General features: G+C 44.7%; 1 protein-coding gene across 3 annotated transcripts in view; it reads right to left on the bottom strand.

Annotated features, from left to right (window-relative positions):
• The window catches only part of MCM5 (minichromosome maintenance complex component 5), a 37,865-nt gene that overhangs the window by 15,414 nt on the left and 4,118 nt on the right, over nt 1–18,333 (bottom strand). For all 3 annotated transcript variants that reach the window (XR_014784281.1, XM_084809708.1, XM_084809707.1), the window contains exons 5-16: nt 17,903–18,075; nt 15,579–15,734; nt 14,696–14,862; nt 13,695–13,866; nt 12,361–12,472; nt 10,649–10,792; nt 8,367–8,432; nt 7,848–8,024; nt 6,731–6,843; nt 4,729–4,857; nt 2,164–2,306; nt 1,652–1,779 (exon numbers count right to left, since the gene is read on the bottom strand). Coding sequence is in view for 2 of the 3 variants with exons in the window: in XM_084809708.1 (XP_084665834.1) it covers nt 1,652–1,779; nt 2,164–2,306; nt 4,729–4,857; nt 6,731–6,843; nt 7,848–8,024; nt 8,367–8,432; nt 10,649–10,792; nt 12,361–12,472; nt 13,695–13,866; nt 14,696–14,862; nt 15,579–15,734; nt 17,903–18,075 (1,680 nt within the window). In the remaining variant the exon portion in view is untranslated. The remainder of the gene's footprint in view (nt 1–1,651; nt 1,780–2,163; nt 2,307–4,728; nt 4,858–6,730; nt 6,844–7,847; nt 8,025–8,366; nt 8,433–10,648; nt 10,793–12,360; nt 12,473–13,694; nt 13,867–14,695; nt 14,863–15,578; nt 15,735–17,902; nt 18,076–18,333) is intronic.

Here is an 18,333-nt window from a genome sequence, read left to right as displayed (position 1 = left end):
CCTCCAGCTCTCCTTGCCCTCTAGTCAGTCAAGTAATTTGACTGGGCAGAGAAAGAAGAGAGCTACACGTGGATAAAGGCATGCACAGATATCCCACTTCCTGAATTGCCAATGCACCTTTGCAGACAGAGGTGTGGGAGAAGAAACAGGCCCTCTATCAAGCCCTGTGGAGGATGCCTCTGCACACAGGTGCTGCATCCTCATATGCGGCAGGATCATGACCTATTCCCCTCTCTTTCTTCAAAATAACTCAGAGCTACTTATGAATAGGTCCCAGTTCGTAGGTATCCCATCCAGGCAACTTAGAGGGTTCCACATGCTTTGCTTCACCAGAACTGCGCCACGCCCCTTCAGACCATTATTCCTGTTGACTTGCAGAGGATCACATGTTCAGGGCCTATTAAAAATGGCAACCAACTGCTTTCTCTCACTGCAGTGCTTGGTCGTGGCAATGAATGGATTGAGTCATGAGAGGGGCTCCTCCAAGGCCCTACGGGTGCCACAGCAGGATTTCCAAAACCTTTCCTGACTGAGCAATGGCACACCCTACTATGGCCTGAGTCCGCAGTAGAGCCAGACACAGCCCAGCCTGCTCATCACACGTGAGATACAAATTCACTGGTGGGACAGGGCAGAGGGAGGATATGAGGCCAGCTTTTGCCTCCTAAGGCCAGGAGAAAAAAAGTGTTAGAAAAAAAACCTAACAATCTCCTTAACCTGCTTCAGATTTGACTTGCACAATCAGGAGCTTGTCACAGTCAGAAGCAAGGTGGGAGAGAGTAAAGACCTCCTAAACAATAAGGGGGATTCTGGGTTTAGTGACCACATTAAAAGAAAAGTCATCTGTAGGCTTGGGTTACATTGGCCTGAGACTGTGAAAAAGTGGATGTGAGACTTATGCAGCTGGAAAACCCAGAGTGTGAAGTATTGTTGATTGAGGAATATATTATTCACACCCCTTGCATATTTCCAAACAAAGCAGCCCCCATCATTTCTACATTATCTGTTGTTCAAAGAGGGATAAGCCCCCAAAGGAGATGAGGTAGGTTCTCTTCAGTGGAAGGCAGAGTCCATACAAGCTCTAGCTCAGGACAGCACAACCAGCTCAGGCTCTTCCCTAAACTGTCACCAGTAGCCATTCCAGCAGTCTGTACAGAGGGAGATGAGAGGGGAAGGAGCAGGACCGTTCCACCAGCCCCACTGAAAGCTACTTTTTTCCCCCCTCTTCCCTTCCCATCCCTTTTCAGACTGTATGTAAGCTTTTCAGACTGTATGTAAGCTTTTCAGACTGTAAGCCTGCAGGCAGGTACTGTCTTGTTTTACTGATTGTATATAAGCCCCTCTGAGCCCCTACATGGCTGAGGAATGGGATGAAAATACTTTAAATAATAGATCAACAAAATTGCAACTCAACAAGATGAACCTGTGGAGCATACACCACTGGAGTTATCTCTCTCCTGATAACTCAACCCCTGGCTTGTGTAAAGCTCTTCATTTTTGCTGCCTTCCTGGGACTGCAGATCCCAGCAGGTTGTCAATGGCTGGTAGATTGTGTTGGGCTTCGTAGGTCACAAGTTTTGTGAGCCCGCTCTAAGCTTACTATGAGCTTTCCCAACCCCAAAGTGGGGGTTTCCCAACCCATTTAACTCACTTGCTTCACAAAATCCTGGATGATGCTGTGTTCAGATACTTGGGAGCCAATGGCAAAGCGGCGTTTGAGCTGTTTTTCGATGCGAGACAGCACCTCCTGGTCCTCCTGGGTAGTGAAACCCTCCACTCCTAGAGAAAAGATGCTGCATTTAAGACACACACATTTCTCAACAGAAGTGGACTATGAAGATCTTTGGGCTCCAATGTGCTTCCCAAATCACACAGTACATTTTGTGTTCAAGATTTGCAGTTTCAGTCTGACTTTCTTCATGACTGCGTGCATTCATGTTATACTCTGAGCCACAAGTAGACCATTCTATGGTCAGAAGAGAACACCGTCCCCACAGTGATGAGAACAGGTGAAACCTGAGAAAGCACTGGCAATCTATTGCCTCTTTCTTTGAAAGCAGGAGGTTTGCATCCACCCAGCATCCCTATGAATACCAAGAAACTCCCCCAAAGGAGAACACCGATGCGGTGAGAGTGAGTTGCATTTCCTTCGGCCCAGCTCACCTGACAGGTTGCCCGACATGGCAGCGTCGAGTGTTGACACCTGGAAGAGCCGCAAGGCTTCCTCGATATCTGCCTCAGTCGCAAAAGGTTGGAGCTTCATCTTGCTAAGGGATTCCGCAATTCGTATGATGGCCTCCAGCTGCCTGCATGACACAAATGAAAAGGTTTTTTTTTTTTTTAAATGCAGTCGGTGAAGGAAGTGACCAGGAATGAAAAGGAGGGGGTAAAAAGGAAGTAGCGCCAAGGGAATTCGAAGATAGAGAAGTAAGGACTCAAAAAGATGTTAGTTTTTGAGAAAAAGATGTCTTCCAGGGCATAGTCTGAAGGCACATGAGGCAGCCACTGTGCTGAAGCTAAGCAGGTCTGGGTCTGGTCAGTGCTTGGAGGGGAGACCATCTAGGAACCACATGTAGGCACCTTGAGTTCCACATGAAGAGGGGTGGCATATAAATGTAACAAATAAATCGTAATAAATAAATGTTGGGAACAGAAGTGCTTATTGGAAATTATTATTAATTAAAATTATTCCTTTTATTTGGAAGAGCAGGCCAGTCACAGGGCAATGCTGCTTGGTGCTCTCCAGATGTTTTTGGACTACAACTCCTATCAGCCCCAGCCATCTTGGCCAATGGACAGGAATGCTGGGAATTGTAGTCCAAAACATCTGGAGACCCCCAGGTTGGGAAAGGCTGGCTAAGACCAAACACAGCCAAACCCTACCTACTGCCAAAGAAGGTGTTAGTGGTATAGGACTGCACTCATTCCCTCATACTCATGCAGGCAGAACGCCCACACCCAGCAAAGAACTGGGCAAATGCAAAGAACTCTGGCAGCGAAACTGAACTATCTAAGCACTTGCATAGATCCCAAGTGTGCAGAAATGGCTGCAGTGGGGGAGGGTTGCAGCAACTTCCTTGGCATCCTAGCAGGCGAGACTCTACGTGACCTTCTCCCAGACTGAAAAGGCAGAGGGAGTGTCGGTCTGTCAATAGCAACTTGCTCCCGTAGCGGACACACTTACAAAATGGAGACCTGATATGTCCTTTGGGTGATCACTAGATCACAAAATAAAAACGAATGAAGAAATAGGTAGAAAATAAGAAAGAAAGAAAGAAAGAAAGAAAGAAAGAAAGAAAGAAAGAAAGAAAAGAAAAGAATGGACGGATTAAAAACCTCTGCTTTTAAGCGCTACTAGATGAACTTATCACAGAAAAGTTCCCTCACGAGGTTACCACAATGGTGGTTGAAAGAGAACTGAGGGAATAAGCGGGAACCCACTAGGGAAATGTGCACTGGGACAGTGGGGAAGGGCTCCCACCAAAAATTCCTCAGCTAAAGAAGTTTCCTGAATCAAGGCTCTGTGCAGGCACAGAGCCCATATGTGTGATACACGGAGACCACGAAGAAGAACACTAAGTTCCTTGACACCACAGAATTGTGCAAGGCTATGCTCCAAAAACAAGTCTGAAAAGTTGGCAGCACTCCATAGGATAAAGAGCACACAACCCCGCTATCCTACCCCAGGAATACCTCTCTCTCCCCCCCTCTCATATATGTATGTATGTGTGTGCATGAGAGAGAGACCCTGGGGGGGGGGGGGGAGGGAGAGAGACCCACGGGGGAGAGAGAGTGACCTGGGGGCCGGGGGGGCAGAGGGAGACCCAGGTGGGGCAGGGGGAGACCCGGGGGGGGCGACCCTGGGGGGAGACCCAGGTAGAGACCCCACCTCAACAGCAGTTCCAGAAAAATGGAGCCAGACCCTAGCATAGCAGCCATCATGCAGGCACAAGCTCCACTTGTTGCGAAAGAGTGGGAAGATAAAATTGCTGTTGCTGCTGTGGCTGAGTGAAGACAAAAGAGTGCTGTCTCCAAAAGAAACCCTGCCTGTGGCATCAAAATGAGGCAACAGCTTTCACCAGACCTGCGTGAACCTTCCCCTCCCTCCCTCAGCAGTCACCAGCAGCAGCCCTTCAAGCAGGCTGCACAGAGGGAGGTGAGAGGGAAAACAGGACCATTCCACCAGCCCTGCTCAAAGACTACTTCATATTTTTCCTCTTCCCTCCCCATCCCTTTTTCCTTGTGCATCATGACCTTTTAGATTGTAAGCCTGCTGGCAGTGACTATCTTGTTTTGCTGATTGCATGTAAGCTGCTCCAGGAGGCTTTTTGGCTGAGTAGGATAAAAATACGAAAATAAATAAGTAAACACACACTCACAACTTACACTTCACATCGCCAAGCCTCTCTTCCTTCTCCTCATCAGCCTACAGACCTATGGAACTTTTGCCCATTTCCTGAGTTCAGGCCAAGCACAGTCATCTAGACAAGCTCCCTTAATAGACTCTTCATGCAACATCCACTTCCCCACTATATCCAAGGGGCCAGTGGAAGCAAATGCATCTGTCATCTACACATCTATACTGAGAAAAAAAAAGTCAACTGTCTTGTCCAAACAATGGGTTGAGTCTTGGAATGGCTCAAGGGAGTGGGCCACAGCACAGACATATCCTTCAGAAGCATAATTTCATTGCTTTTCACCACCCAAAGACATGTGCTGTGTCCTCACCTGACTGTAATGGGAATGTTGGATCGATGGTCACTTTCCCTTTCATGCTGGCGGGCACCACTGCGCATGAGGATGTAGCGGTTCTTCAGCTTCTCTGCAGCCTCTGCAGAAAGACGAGGACCACACTTCCTAGAGGAGGCATTGCAGGACTCAGTAAAATCAACAGGTATTATCCAAGTCTTGCACAAATACAGAGATCCCTATGCCCAACTAGCTCTTCCACAGCTCTTCTTAAATGTCATCCACCTGGAAGACCATGAGTGCCTTTCAAGCCATAAGCTGGAAATAGCCTTATACTTTTGAGCAGATTTTTAGAGATGCAATTCGGCTTTTTCCAAACCATCTCCTGGTGCTCAATGTTGTCCCAAAACCCAGTAGCACTACCCAGTTCATGTAGACAGGAAGTCCAAATTCCACAAACCAAATCTGATAATCATGTTACAAAAATGGTACCAAAATGATGCACCTTCACATCATTCTGGAAGGCTTTGCATTGTGGATTTTGGGATAGGGCTAGGAATGGAAGAGAGCAGTGCAAAGATTTGTTCAATGGCAGTCCTCAGTTTGCTTTACAACAATAAAAAGCCCACTCGAAAATGTTAAAGCCACGGTGGGCAATGTGTTTAGCATGAATGCTTATTTGAGGAAATTATTATGGATGTACCTAACCTTGTGAAACAACAGCATCTCCAGTGAAGAGTGACTTCTCTCCTAGAAGTCTAGTATTATTAGCATCAGAAAAGGCAGATCACATTTCACAGCTGATGGAAGTACCAGTGTTTCATTTCAACACCTTCTCTCCTTTTTCCAACATACTAACATGGCTACTACCCCTCTGGAATTTGTTTTTGGAAAGAATTGTACAAGTCTCATGCATCTCAAGAACAAGTTAAGTAACCCCAAACAAGGCAACTGATAGGACATTTCTACAATGCTCAGTCCCAAACCAGACACCATATGCAATTCAAACATGTCCTGACGTGAACCTACCCAGACACTATGATCAACTTCTGAGGTTTTCCTTTGAGTACCACCTCCAAGGGAGGCTTGGAGGTGGCAACAATTGAAAGGGCCTTCTCAGTGGTGGCCTCCCAATTTTAGAATGATCTGCTCACTGAGGCCCACCTGGCACCAGCAGTGTCATCTTTTTGGTGCCAGGTTAAGATTGTCCTCTACTCCCAGGCATTTAATGGTGTATGATGGTGTATGATGGGGCATTTATGTCAGCAGTCTTTAATAGCTCTAGTATCTTACTGAAATTGTTTTAAGCTGCTTAAATTGTTTTAAATTTTGTATGTTAAAATTTTAATATTATGTTCTATTATCTTGTGGTTTGTAATTTTTGTGAATTGTAATTTTTGTGAATCTGGAACCAACCAGAGATCTTAGGCTACTGGGCGGTATAGAAATGATATAACTAAGTAAGAGCAGCACTGCTGGATCAGACCAAAGGCAGATCTAGTCCAGCATCCTGTTTCCCACAGAGGTCATCCAGGTGCCTATGGAAAGCTCACAATCAGAACATGAGTGCAACCGCATCCTCCAGCTCAGGTTCCCCAGCACTTGCATGGATCTCTCCCCCCTTTGACTTAAGCCCCCTCTGCACCAAATTTCAGTAAAGGATCAAGGGGTGTGTGGACAGATAAATAGAATAAATTTCCAGCTGAAAATCACTCCTCCCCTCAGCTGTTTTTCTGCCTGCAGGGAAAGACTGGAAGATTCATACATTTTCACTTGCGGACAGAAAAGCAGGAGAGGAGGGGGAGAGAAGAGATTAAAACAACCAGAGGGGAAAAGGTTAAGCAGCTGCTTTCCACTTTCCTGGTCCTCTGCTGAAATTCACAGACCCTTCAGGCTTTTGCTTAAAGACTGTATCTGGGGTGGGTGGGGAGGATGAGCAGGATACATACATCTCACACCTAGCTGAGCTCAGCCCATCCTGAAGCCTGCTAAAGAGGTTCCTGCCATCCTTCCCAGGTGATTATTCTTCCAAGTGACTCACGTGCGGCAGTAAGCAATCAACTTCTTCAGTTTGTTCAGCTCAATCTCGCCTTCAACAGCCTGGGTCTGTGTCAGGGCACTCACATGCAAAGCCATCACATGCTTGGCCAGCGTCTAGGGATGTAGCACAGAGCAAGAGGTTTGGACACAAAAAACAGAAGGAACACCCCCTCCCCACCATGCCTTTTGACTTGCAAGAGACCTGCAACTGTCAGGGTATTCATTTAAAGAAGTGCTGACTTGACCTTTTTAACAATGGCTCCATTCTCCTTCACCTTAGTATTACTGATCCTTCAGGAAGCAGGATCAATAAACTGTTCTGCAATCTTTAAAACAAATCACCATGTGCAACAGATCTACAATATTCCCGTTCCACAGAGGAGGAAAGCTTTGTGGCCCTGACAAGTAGCAGGATATTCCAGGGCAGAAGTCTGGGACTTCAACAAAAGAGGTCCCAGATCAAACAGTCTAACCCAGTAGCAAAGAACCTCAAGCCCTGTGACAAATCCCAGCCTGTGCAGGCTTCCCAAGTGGCCATGTCCCATTCCCCATGTCCCACTCTTTCCCCTAAACACCTATCGTTTGGTCGTTTCTTGGCTTTTGTGCTGGTTTTTCCCCCATTCTGAAAGACAGAAATGCCTCTCCTACAGCTTAGTAATTGGCAGTAAGAGCTTTAAGCTAAAGTATGCTGGAATGTTTTTGTATTTTAGCCTCACCCCCTTTTGCCTTCAGCCCTGCCTACTGCTGGAACCTGGCCCCCCAAGAGCTTCTTCAAAATGGAATTTGGCCCTTAGGCTGAAAGAGGTTGAGCACCCCTGCTCTAAGCATTGGATCGTACTGGCTTTTGGATATCACCCTGAGAAGATGCTACATTTTGGCAAGGACGCTATGCTACTTAGGAGGGCAAGTCAATCAAGAAGCACTACTGTTGGTCAACAGAAAACTGGATTCTATGTCTATCCTTCCTCCAGAAGTGTGCGGAATAAAAATGGATGAAAAATAGGTCCATATCAAATAAAAATAGGTCCTTCTTCCGCCGTTACAAGCTGCTTTCCCCAAGCAGGCAACCCTTCCCACCCACTCCGCCATTCCTGCACTGAGCTATCCAGCCCACCTACCATGTCTCTTTCCTCATTGTGTTCATCTTTGACAATGAAGATCATGTCAAATCGGGACAAGATGGTGGGCATGAAATCTATGTTCTCCTCGCCTTTAGTTTCATCCCAGCGCCCAAAGACGGAGTTGGCAGCCGCTAACACAGAGCAGCGTGAATTTAGGGTGGTCGTGATACCAGCCTGCACGGTGAAAAGAAACAGATGTCAATAGGAGTCTAAAGTATCTTAAGTACAGCAAAATAGGCAGAACACTGACCCCATCTGCATGTCCTTCTCTGGACTCTTGCTTGAGTAGAGGCAGGACACACAGGTTAAGGTTATATGATGCTTGTCGTCACTTTGGAAACCCACCAGCTCTCTCCACGTGCCAGTAAGGAGAAATGAAGCCCACCACATTAGATACTTACAATTCAGAGCCACAGAAGAGCATACATTGCAAGCATGAGGCCCATGCACTGAAGATACTTAAAGCAAGGATGTGGCAAGTTCTACACAGAGGCTGATGCCGCCTCACAAACTCACCTTGGCGATGGAGATAGTCTGTTGCTCCATAGCTTCGTGGATAGCCACCCTATCATCCTCACGCATCTTTCCGAAGGTGTGTGTGTGGGGGGAGAGAGAACAGAATCAAAAAAATTACTAAGTCAGGTTTTTCATATGGGAATGTGAATGGCAGAGCATTAAGCGGCCTTTCCCGTCTCCTGTTCTATCAGACACAGGGAGTGGTGTAAGACGCTAATCACCCCAGGCTCCTGCTGCTGCAAAAACTGCAGCATTTCAATGCCCAAAAGCATAGAACAAAAAAAAGAGAAACTCACACCATACTACCCAGTCTTGAGTTTTTGTGAGGCTGACACTCCACAGTAAAAAGATTCACACATGCTCAGGAGAACACAGGTCAAGAAAATATTGGTCAAAATAGGAGTTAAGAAAATAGGAAGCTGATTTATAATGAGTCAGACCAATGGTCTGTTTAGCCCAGTATTATCAACACTTACTGGCAGCAATGGCTCTCCAGGGTTTCAGGCAGGATTTTTTCTTGCCCTACCTGGAGATGCTGGGGATCGAAACTGGGACTTTCTGCATGCAAAGCAGGCGCTGTACCACTGAGCTATGGCCTCTCCCCAGTAGGCTGCCATTCTACACTAAAAGCTTCAGGCGCATTTATTTATAATATTTTCATATCATCACTACGATCAATGAGTGCTAAAGGTGATATACAAATAAAACAATACAAGGCATGAAATACATAAACTACAAAAAGCTAAGCAATGCTTTATACAACAAAGCCAGGGATTAATAGTACAATCAGAAAGCAGCATCAACGATTAAAAGCTCGGCAGAACATTGCTCTTTTCAGCTATCTAAAGGACAATAAAGAGAAGGGGAGCCTAATCTTCCTGAAGAGGGAGTTCCACAACAGGGGTGCTGTCACAGAAAAGGCCCCGTCTCACGTATCCATCAACCTCACCTCTCTAGAAAGTGGGACATGTAACATATGCATTAGACAGCATGCCTGAACCTCCAGCTCATTTACTTAGAGCACACACACATCCCACCCATCATCTGAAAAGGCCCCCAAGAGGGCTTATAACCATTTAAATACAATCTAGTGTAAAACATCAATATAAAAGGTGCATAAAAACACACAAAAACAGAACCTGATTAGTTTTATCTGAGTAGCAGGTATGAAAAAAGCCCCCAAGCCAAACTGAAGGCCCGGCAAAACAAAAATGTTTTCACCGTCAACCTAAAAGCCAGCAAAGGGCCAGACAAGCCACTCTTGGGCAATAGGACACAGGTGAACACAGTTGGCAGGCAGAAGCATAGAAGAGTCAGTTTGACTCTGGATCTTGTTTATTATGACTGCGCTACGTGGAGCAAAGCAAATAGTCAAATCAGATGTTCTCATATCCTTGGACAGTCACCAGCTGCCTACCATTTCAGGACTTGAGCAAGAATGATGGGTGATTTTTATCTGCATATGAAGTAAATTGCCCTCTAACTGGCTGTGCTGCAATCATGATATGTTTGAAATTCCAGAGCTTGTGCTCTGTTATCTTTAGTTCTCACCTTGATAATTTGGCTTTCAACTCATGCATATTTATATTCAGATACCAAATATCTTTCTTGGTTATTTCATGCACCTGATGGAATGCAATCATTGCCCATGAAAGTTCATGCCACAGTAGACCAAAACTGCCTTGCATTTTAGAAAAATCCCAAAGTAACAGCAGTAAGATTACTATGAACTGCAAACTGGGGCTCTCTCAACATGCCTAACTACACTTCTCCCTCACAGCCCCAGTTAACATCTAGTCTGATGAAGAGTGTTGTTCACTTTTGTGACTTCTTAATTGGACAGGTGCAGAAATGGTTCAATTCCTGAGGTAAACATTTGTCAAAAGGCCAATCAAATATGTAATTAAGACTATTTTAGAACCTGCTGGTACATGAATGGTTAATATTCCAAGGTCAAAAAGTTGGTAGTTTGCTTTTAGAGGTTGACGAAGATTCTGAAAAATATTTACCTCAGGAGTATTAACTATTTCTCCTCAGTCTTAATAAAGTTTAATAGCTTCTAGGGTGCCACAGCATTTTACTGTCTCTTTCCTGCTGACAATGCCCTCAAATGTAACTGAATACTTATATTAATACACTGTCCTGCCCTTCCCTTTTTTGTGCGATCCCTAAAGCCTAGTCAGAGGCACCAGGGCATTTGGGACTGGTGTATCCCCACAATTCAACCATTGTTTCTTGGCAGCATTACAACACAGCCTTTTTCTGGTCCATCCTTTTTGTACCTTGTCAAATTCATCGATGCAAACCACGCCCCCATCAGCCAACACCATGGCTCCACCTTCCATGAAGAAGCTTCGTGAAGATGGATCTCTGATCACTGAAGCGGTCAGACCAGCTGCACTGCTGCCTTTCCCAGAGGTGTATACCTGAGAGGAAAAAGGAGGGAGAATATATCTATTTTGTTGACAAGTCCAATTAAGGAAAACATTGTGTGACACAGCTGTCAACACTAGGCCTGATCAGCAACCATAAAAGACAATGGGAGCTTAGATCTGAAACTTCACTTGAGCAAATCTTCCTGAACAGGCAATCCAGCTTACACAGAGCATGACAGAAAGCACTGGAATAGAGAAGAATTAGGAAAAGAACAGTGAAGAGCCACATCCAGCTCACCTCATGATCAGACTAACTTACATCATGGAAAGAAGCCAGTAAGGAGGTGAGAGGATGACAAGTCAACAAGTGCATTAATCAACACTCCAGCCATTGGGTTCAGGAGAACAAGTTACAGATGCTAGAGTGAAGTTGTTAAACAGGTCATGTGAATGGTTCAAAAAGTCCAGTTCATGGTTCTGCTCAGCCTTTTAAGAAGGTTTTCCAGGAGAAGATGAGTTGCAACAGAGATGCATGTTGAGCCATTCAAAGGAACAGTTTAATTTTTACAAACCCACAACTTCAGAGGTCATGAGAATCCACCCCAAGCTGAGCCAAGGAGGAGCGGTGGGGGTGTAACACTTACATGGTGCCCACCCTAGGAGTCAGCTCCACATACTGACATGGACACTGAATCCGAAAGCAAAAAAAATGTAATGGTGTGGCAAATATTCTAAGTGGTGAGTAGTGTTTTCACCAATTAAACAATGAAGGCATCCTGGAATTCAGGGCCAAAACAGACATTATTTTTGATGTCTAACTGCTATGTCACTGTGACAACTACAAAAGCCATTATGCTAGAGAAGAAAAGGCTTGCTTGCCCAAATTCAGTTTTCAGCTCAATTCCAACCTGAAATCAGCATCTCTATTGACAAATGTGACATGCATGCCAAGCATATTGTGCGAAGCTGCTTGAAGGACATGACTGCAAGTGTTATTACTGTGGCATAAAGATTACTTTAGCAACACTATGTTTAAAAGAAGTTGGACTCTGCACGTATAAAGCAGGCTTGTAAATAGCACAGACAATTAGGGAAATGGCCAAATAAGAATTGCTTTCAGGAAAACAGGCAAAGAAACTTAATGCTGATGTTTCTTTTCTTTCAGGCTGCAAATACCTATCTATTTATCTGAGCAGGTGGGATAGCACTTTTAATTGCAAGGCTGAGGTAAACCTTCCTAAAAAGGCCTGCAATATCCCTGTCAACACCTAGTCATTCGCCCCTGATGCTAGTTTCTCCCCTGCTTAGAGTAAAGTGACACATGCTCATGGCTGTTTTGGCCTGTACAGCAAACTGACAAGCATTATTAGAGAATCAGATATGAGAAATCTCATAGGAGATGCAGCTAACATTCAAATCAGAAATCATGAATACCAAGATTTTTAAACTGGTGATCTATAGTTTTAATGAGCTTTTGATGTATCCTTGGATTATATTCTTGTAGATTCATCTAGGTATTTATTATATATTGCAAGGTAATTTTCTTGCAGAGCAATAAAGAAATATTGTTTTGAAAAGCCCCAGAGTGGCAGAATACAACTGTCACCTGGGACACTTACCCCAATGGGCGAACATCTTTCTACAAACTTTAGGAGCTGGGACTTGGCTGTACCAGGGTCTCCCATCATAAGCAGATTAATATCTCCTCTGCGGGCCAACCCATCAGGAAGCCTGTAGAGCAAGCAAGCAAGAAGATGGACAATTTGTTCAGAAAGCGCCGCCCCCCCCCCCCCCCCCGGTGACCATTAGGATGTCTACGAAACAGCTGGGGTAGTATCCTGGAGCTTTAGAGACAGGAGTCTTGCACTCCTCATCAGTAACATCTCATATACTCAGACCACATTGGGCAAGTCACTTCACACAAGTGGGACCTGCAACAAAGTGTTGCAGTATATACTCTTCATCTCCTAACAGGAGTGCTCCAGCACAGAGTTCCAACTAGCCATGTCCTTCTCCAGGATACTACAATCTTGTAGTAACTTATCCCTCACTACCCCACTGGTTTGCCAATTTCATTTCAACAGAATAATGGGGGAAATAAAAGGGGAAGCAGGGCTATTGCTTCCCCACTGAAAGCCACTTAAATTTTTTCCCTCCTCCCTCCAGATCGCTTTTTCCTTGCATGTCATGTCTTTCTAGATTGTAAGCCTGCAGGCAGGGACCAGCTTGTTTTGCTGATTGCATGTAAGCCACTCTGGGAGCCTCCTTGGTTGTGGAGCAGGATAAAAATACTTTAAATAAATAATACATTTTCCAACTGACACTCACTATTCTGTCGCTAGCGCGAATAATTAGTCTTCATTGGGATGTTTTTTGGGGGAGGAAACGTTTTTTAATCTCATTCAGTGTTTTTTTCCCCTAACACTTTTTTGGGTTGTATCCAATGTTAGTCCTATTTGGAGTAGATCATGAAATAAATGGGACTTAAGTTAGACTAACAATGAATAAAATCCACTGGATAAAACCCTTTGCATTTCTGCAAACCTTCAGGCTCCCCCACGCATGCCCAATACCTCTCTTGTTTCTCAGTGTCCCCCTTTGTCTCCATTCCTCAGCCCTAACCATCTGAGTTTGCTACTGAAATTGCTACTGAAATTCAGAGTCTACCCAACAGCAGCTACCAAAAGCATCAAGATCATTAGGACGTGGGGAAACAACAGTGTTGTGTCAACATCCTTTTGCTTTCTAGTCTACCTCAGTGAAAAAGGAACATGTCTAAGATGGCCTTTATTTCTTGGATAAATGGCCCTACTCTACCTAACAGGAGCAGTCACAACACACCTTGAAGGCAAAGGAAATTTAAAACATGTAAGCTCTCCTGTAGGATGAGAGGCGCAAAGAGAGTTTCCTTCCTCCTAACTGTATCACTTTGTTCACCCCAATTGCCTGATACCTCTTTCGAGAGCCTCCAAATAGCATGCATGCAATAGCCTTCTTGATATCATTACTGCCATAGATGGAGGGAGCAATACTTTTGGCAATCATCTCGTAAATACTGGGCATGGAAGCAAGACGCCGAAACTCCTCTTCTTCCTGTGGAGTCACTGAGCCACTGACACTGCGCCCTAAAGAGGGGAAGAAAAAAGATTCAGAAATGCTAAACCATCAGGACGCTTCAGCAGGATACTTGAGTTTAAGTATTTCTAGCATTGGCTGTGATGTTGAGCTAGCCTGTATTATACACATATTCCAGCATTAGTGGGTCTTTCTGCACACTTCGAAGCCCTTCATCCATTTTTCACTCAAGAGAAGCCACATCCTCAAATGGAGTACCCAGCTATGTTTTAATATGACAAAACTGACTCTGATGGTGGATAACATGATTGCTTCTATTTACACTATCAAGTTAATCACATCAAATAGCCAGTGGTCCAGAATCTATTGTTTTTTATTATTATATGCTGCATTAAAAAGTTAACATAGTGGAAAAGCATTTGAGTGGTGAGCCAGGTCAACTTGAGACAAGTTGCCTCTCAGCTGAAACACCAAAGATCTGCTCTTCAAACCAAGGCATTCCCCAGCACAGCGATGCTGTGCTGGGGGCAACTTCAGCTGTTCTGGGGCCAATTCCCCTCCCCACCGAACTCAACAGGGACCACATCCCTCCCCACTGTGATTTTGCTGCTAAAGGTCAGTGGTGCAGCAAAAAAAGGGGTAGTTTGCTGCCCAAATTTGGCAGTGTGGCAAAAAAGGTGATATAACAGGCTTTTTTGGCCTCTGTTGTGCTGTCGATTTTTGGTGGCAGTGGGGGCTACAGAAAAGGCCTAGGGGGACTGCATGTGGCCCATGTGTTGCCCACCGTTGCACTAGCAGATGATCAAACAAGAATGCAAAAAGGCACCACATTATTAAAAACCTCCAATGAGTGACAGAGCTTCCCAAGAATAGGTTTACCTGAGCCTTCAGTGTCTATTTGGATTCCAACTACACGGATGTAAGAGCTTCGGATGCCCACTCCAACATTGTCCCGGCCTTTGTTCTTAGTAAGGCCAGCCTTCTTGATGGAGTAGATGCCCATGATAGTAACTCTGTTCCCAGGGACAACCTTGTCACATAAATACCTGGAAAGTGAATTGTGAGCATAAGCGGGGGGAGGGGGGGACACAGGAAGAAGAAAAAGCTAATTAAACTTGATTATCACTTTTGTTTCCTCCCAAACGACAAAGGGTTACACAATGTGCAGCTCTCAAGCCTTGTAGAACTGGGACAGGAGGGACACACTATAAATTTTATTTATTCCCAGGTATTTTTATCCTGCTTTCCCTTTTGATATATCTAAAACACTGAAAGCAGCAAATAAAAGTCAAGACATAATCGCACTGATCTGCACCATGCTGCTGGGGGGTACAGAACCCACTATTCTAGCTGGGAACTGGACTAGAAGTTAGTCTTTTGGTTCCTTCCAAATCTGTTAAATAGCTGCAGCATAAATAACTCAAGAACAGAATTTTTTCTGTGGTCCAGCTAGGCCAGGCTTCTCTAACCTGACAACCTCCAGATGTGTTGGACTGCAACTCCCATAATTCCTAACCACAATAGCCATTGGCCATGGAGGACACTGGGTAAGGGAAGGCGGTATCTCTCCAAGATCTCAGGCACAGAGGTCTTTCCCAGCGCTTGCTACCTGATCCTTTTGGTTGAAGATGCCCTAGGGATTGAAACTGGGGAATTTGGTACATAAGGCACATGCTCTTCTGCTGAGCTATGGCCTTGTCCCCCTTAATCAAATTCCCTTGTCAAAATCAGCTGATGAAAAGGACAGTCAGAGAGGCATCACCTATCACAGTAGAGCTGCATGTGCCGGGGCATCTCCCCGTGCGGGACAGCATCCGGTGACTCCTGGAGCTTCAAGGTCTGGAAATCTACACATTTGCACTTGTCTGGAACAATGAAGTATGGGTCCAAAGGGCACTTTGCTAGGACGTTCTGCTCCCTGAAAGGAATAGATTGGCAGCAGGTAAGGCAAGGGGCCAATTAAAAGTTAAAAGGGGGTTACACAGAGTGCTTGGTCATCTTTGTCTAGTTCACCCTTATAACAACTTAGCCACTAAGTCAGCTTTCCCCAACCTGGTGCCCTCCAGATGTGCTGGACAAAGCATGGCTGGCTAGAGCATGCTGAAAATTGTAGCCCAACACATCTGAAGAGCATCAGGTTGGAGAAAGCAGACTGAGGTCCTAGTGTCATGAAAATTTCTGTTTTGCAGATTGGGGAAATGCAATCCAAAGGCAGCAAAAGTGCACAAGGTTACCTGCTATGTCTAAGCAAGATCTGAACCCTCCCATCTCAGGCTCATGTGGAGTCTATATGCCAACTAGGTCCCACTCACTTTCACAACAGTGTGAAGGGGAAGGCCTTCAGAGGACTGCTGATCTCAGGCAGGCAGACTAAAATATAACACGGCTGGGTTTGACCTGTGCTGCGTTGGAAAAGAATAGTCAGAAACAAGAGGTGCTGAATTTATTTATTTAATGTATTTATGCCCAAAGTGTTTCAGATTAAAATTCCTTCTTCAAAGGCAATTTTTCTCATCAGCAGCCTGCAAACTCTTATGGCTTCCTCCTTTAATGACTTACGGTTCTCTCAATAAAGGAGAACGCCATAAGAATTCACCTTTGCAGGCTGCTGATGAAAAGAATTGCCCCTGAAGAAGGAATTTTGTTCTGAAACTTATTGGGCATAATAAATCACTTTGAGAACAGTTCTCTCCTGCTTATTCCAGGAAAAAGGTAATCCAAAGCCCCTATTAGTCAGCTCAAGTGAAAAGGGTCATTCTGGATAACCAGTATGTTATTGGGTCGCTCTGAATAGCTGATATGTTATTGACTGCTGCTGAAACATGCTCTGATGGATATAGGATAAGCCAAAGGCATATGGAAGCTTCAGCCATCAAGCTCCTTGCACACGGAGAAGGCAAGCTAGAAGAGACCAAGTTCCCACACAGGTCTCCCCTAATTCCAATTGGCAGTATCCAATTTGACACTAGCGCTAACGTAAATTCTGTTGTGCTAGCGTAAGTGACCTCTAACACAATGCCAATAGAATTTGCTACGCGATGGGTTTCCCTGGAAAACCGATGGTACTAACAAATGCTATTGGAGTTGCACTGGAGTCGCTTATGCTACTGCAGTGTAATTAACGTTAGCACTAGCACTGAACTGAATACTACCAACTGCTCATCTTTCACCCAAGAATGTGTGGACTCCAAAACAGGACAAGATTCAGGAGAATCTAGATTTATTTATCAACAGATTTAAAATATTTATATCCCACATTTCTGCCTGGCAGGAGGCCCCAATGCAAATAACAATAAGGCAAGAACGAATACACAGTAATACAGAATAAGGTTGTTCAAAAGGCAGGGTGACTTATGGAGGCTCTGGGGGTACGATGATGGAAAATTGAGAGGGTACTCCTCAAGAAGATTTGGTTTACCCAACCCACTCTTTTAACTAGAAGATCCTGGTCATAGTGTTTAATGCCAGGCTTTATGATTCAGAATGTAGAGATATACAGTATGTAAATACAGGAATGTATTTCTATGAAAGAAATGTTATGAAGAAAAAGCTTTGCTTTACATGCCCCAGTACTGGGGGTTTCAGGGTAATGGTGCCTTTCCTGTGGTGCCACTTTTGTGGAACTTCCCACTAAGCTTAGTCTGTGGATGTTTTTAGGAATTTATGAGGGCACAATGATTTTAACTGATCTGTGCTGACTTCAATGAGGGCCTAAACTGCATGTTTTTCTTTGTGTGGGGAGGGGTTATATATGTACAGAACCTTAAGTAAAAGGCAGGATATAAAAATATTTAAAAAGACAATATGAAAGCTGCAATCTTATGCCCGCTTACTTGAGACTAAGCTCCCTTTACACTTAGCGGGTCTTCCATTTTAGTAAAGATGCATAGGACTGTGCTGTAAAACAAGCAATTAATGGCACAATCCCATGCATAAATGCCTAGATCTAAGTCCCATTGAAATCAATGGTGCTTACTCTCAAGTTAGTATAGGACTGCAGCTGAAAAAGTCTTTATATGTGGCATGAAATGAACAAGCAACAGAGCTGGTGAAATTGGAAAAGGAACTTTGAGCCTCTTCTCTTACGTGCTGCACTTCCGAGGGAGAGCATATCCTTCCAGGCCAGGACGCAAGGCAATGTTGGGGATGACGTTCCGGCAGGTGCGGCACTGGATGGTGATTTTGGTTGCTTTGGCTCTCACCGCAGTTGCAGCAATAATGATTCCTGGGATCTTCACAAGATGAGACATCTGCTCAGACTGCAAAATGAACAGGGAGAAATCACAGCTGTGATGGAACTACAAAGAAAACTCTGACATGTACACACACACGGAGCATTCAAGGAGACATACAAAAGAGCCACAGATCCCAACTTCTATTCCTTATTACCTAACAAAGTAAGTTTTAAAAGCATAATGTGCCAATTTCTGGGGGCGGGGGAGAACAGGGTGGAACAGAACGTAAAAGAATGCTAAGCAAAATATTTCATACATGTGCCTGATTTGCATAATTTGCTC

Source organism: Heloderma suspectum, chromosome 7, assembly GCF_057233095.1.
Source record: "Heloderma suspectum isolate Gila_16-S chromosome 7, 16-S_ref, whole genome shotgun sequence".
NCBI lineage: Eukaryota > Metazoa > Chordata > Lepidosauria > Squamata > Helodermatidae > Heloderma > Heloderma suspectum.
The sequence above is the reverse complement of the archived record's forward strand: the minus strand, read 5'-3'. Positions and strand labels throughout refer to the sequence as shown.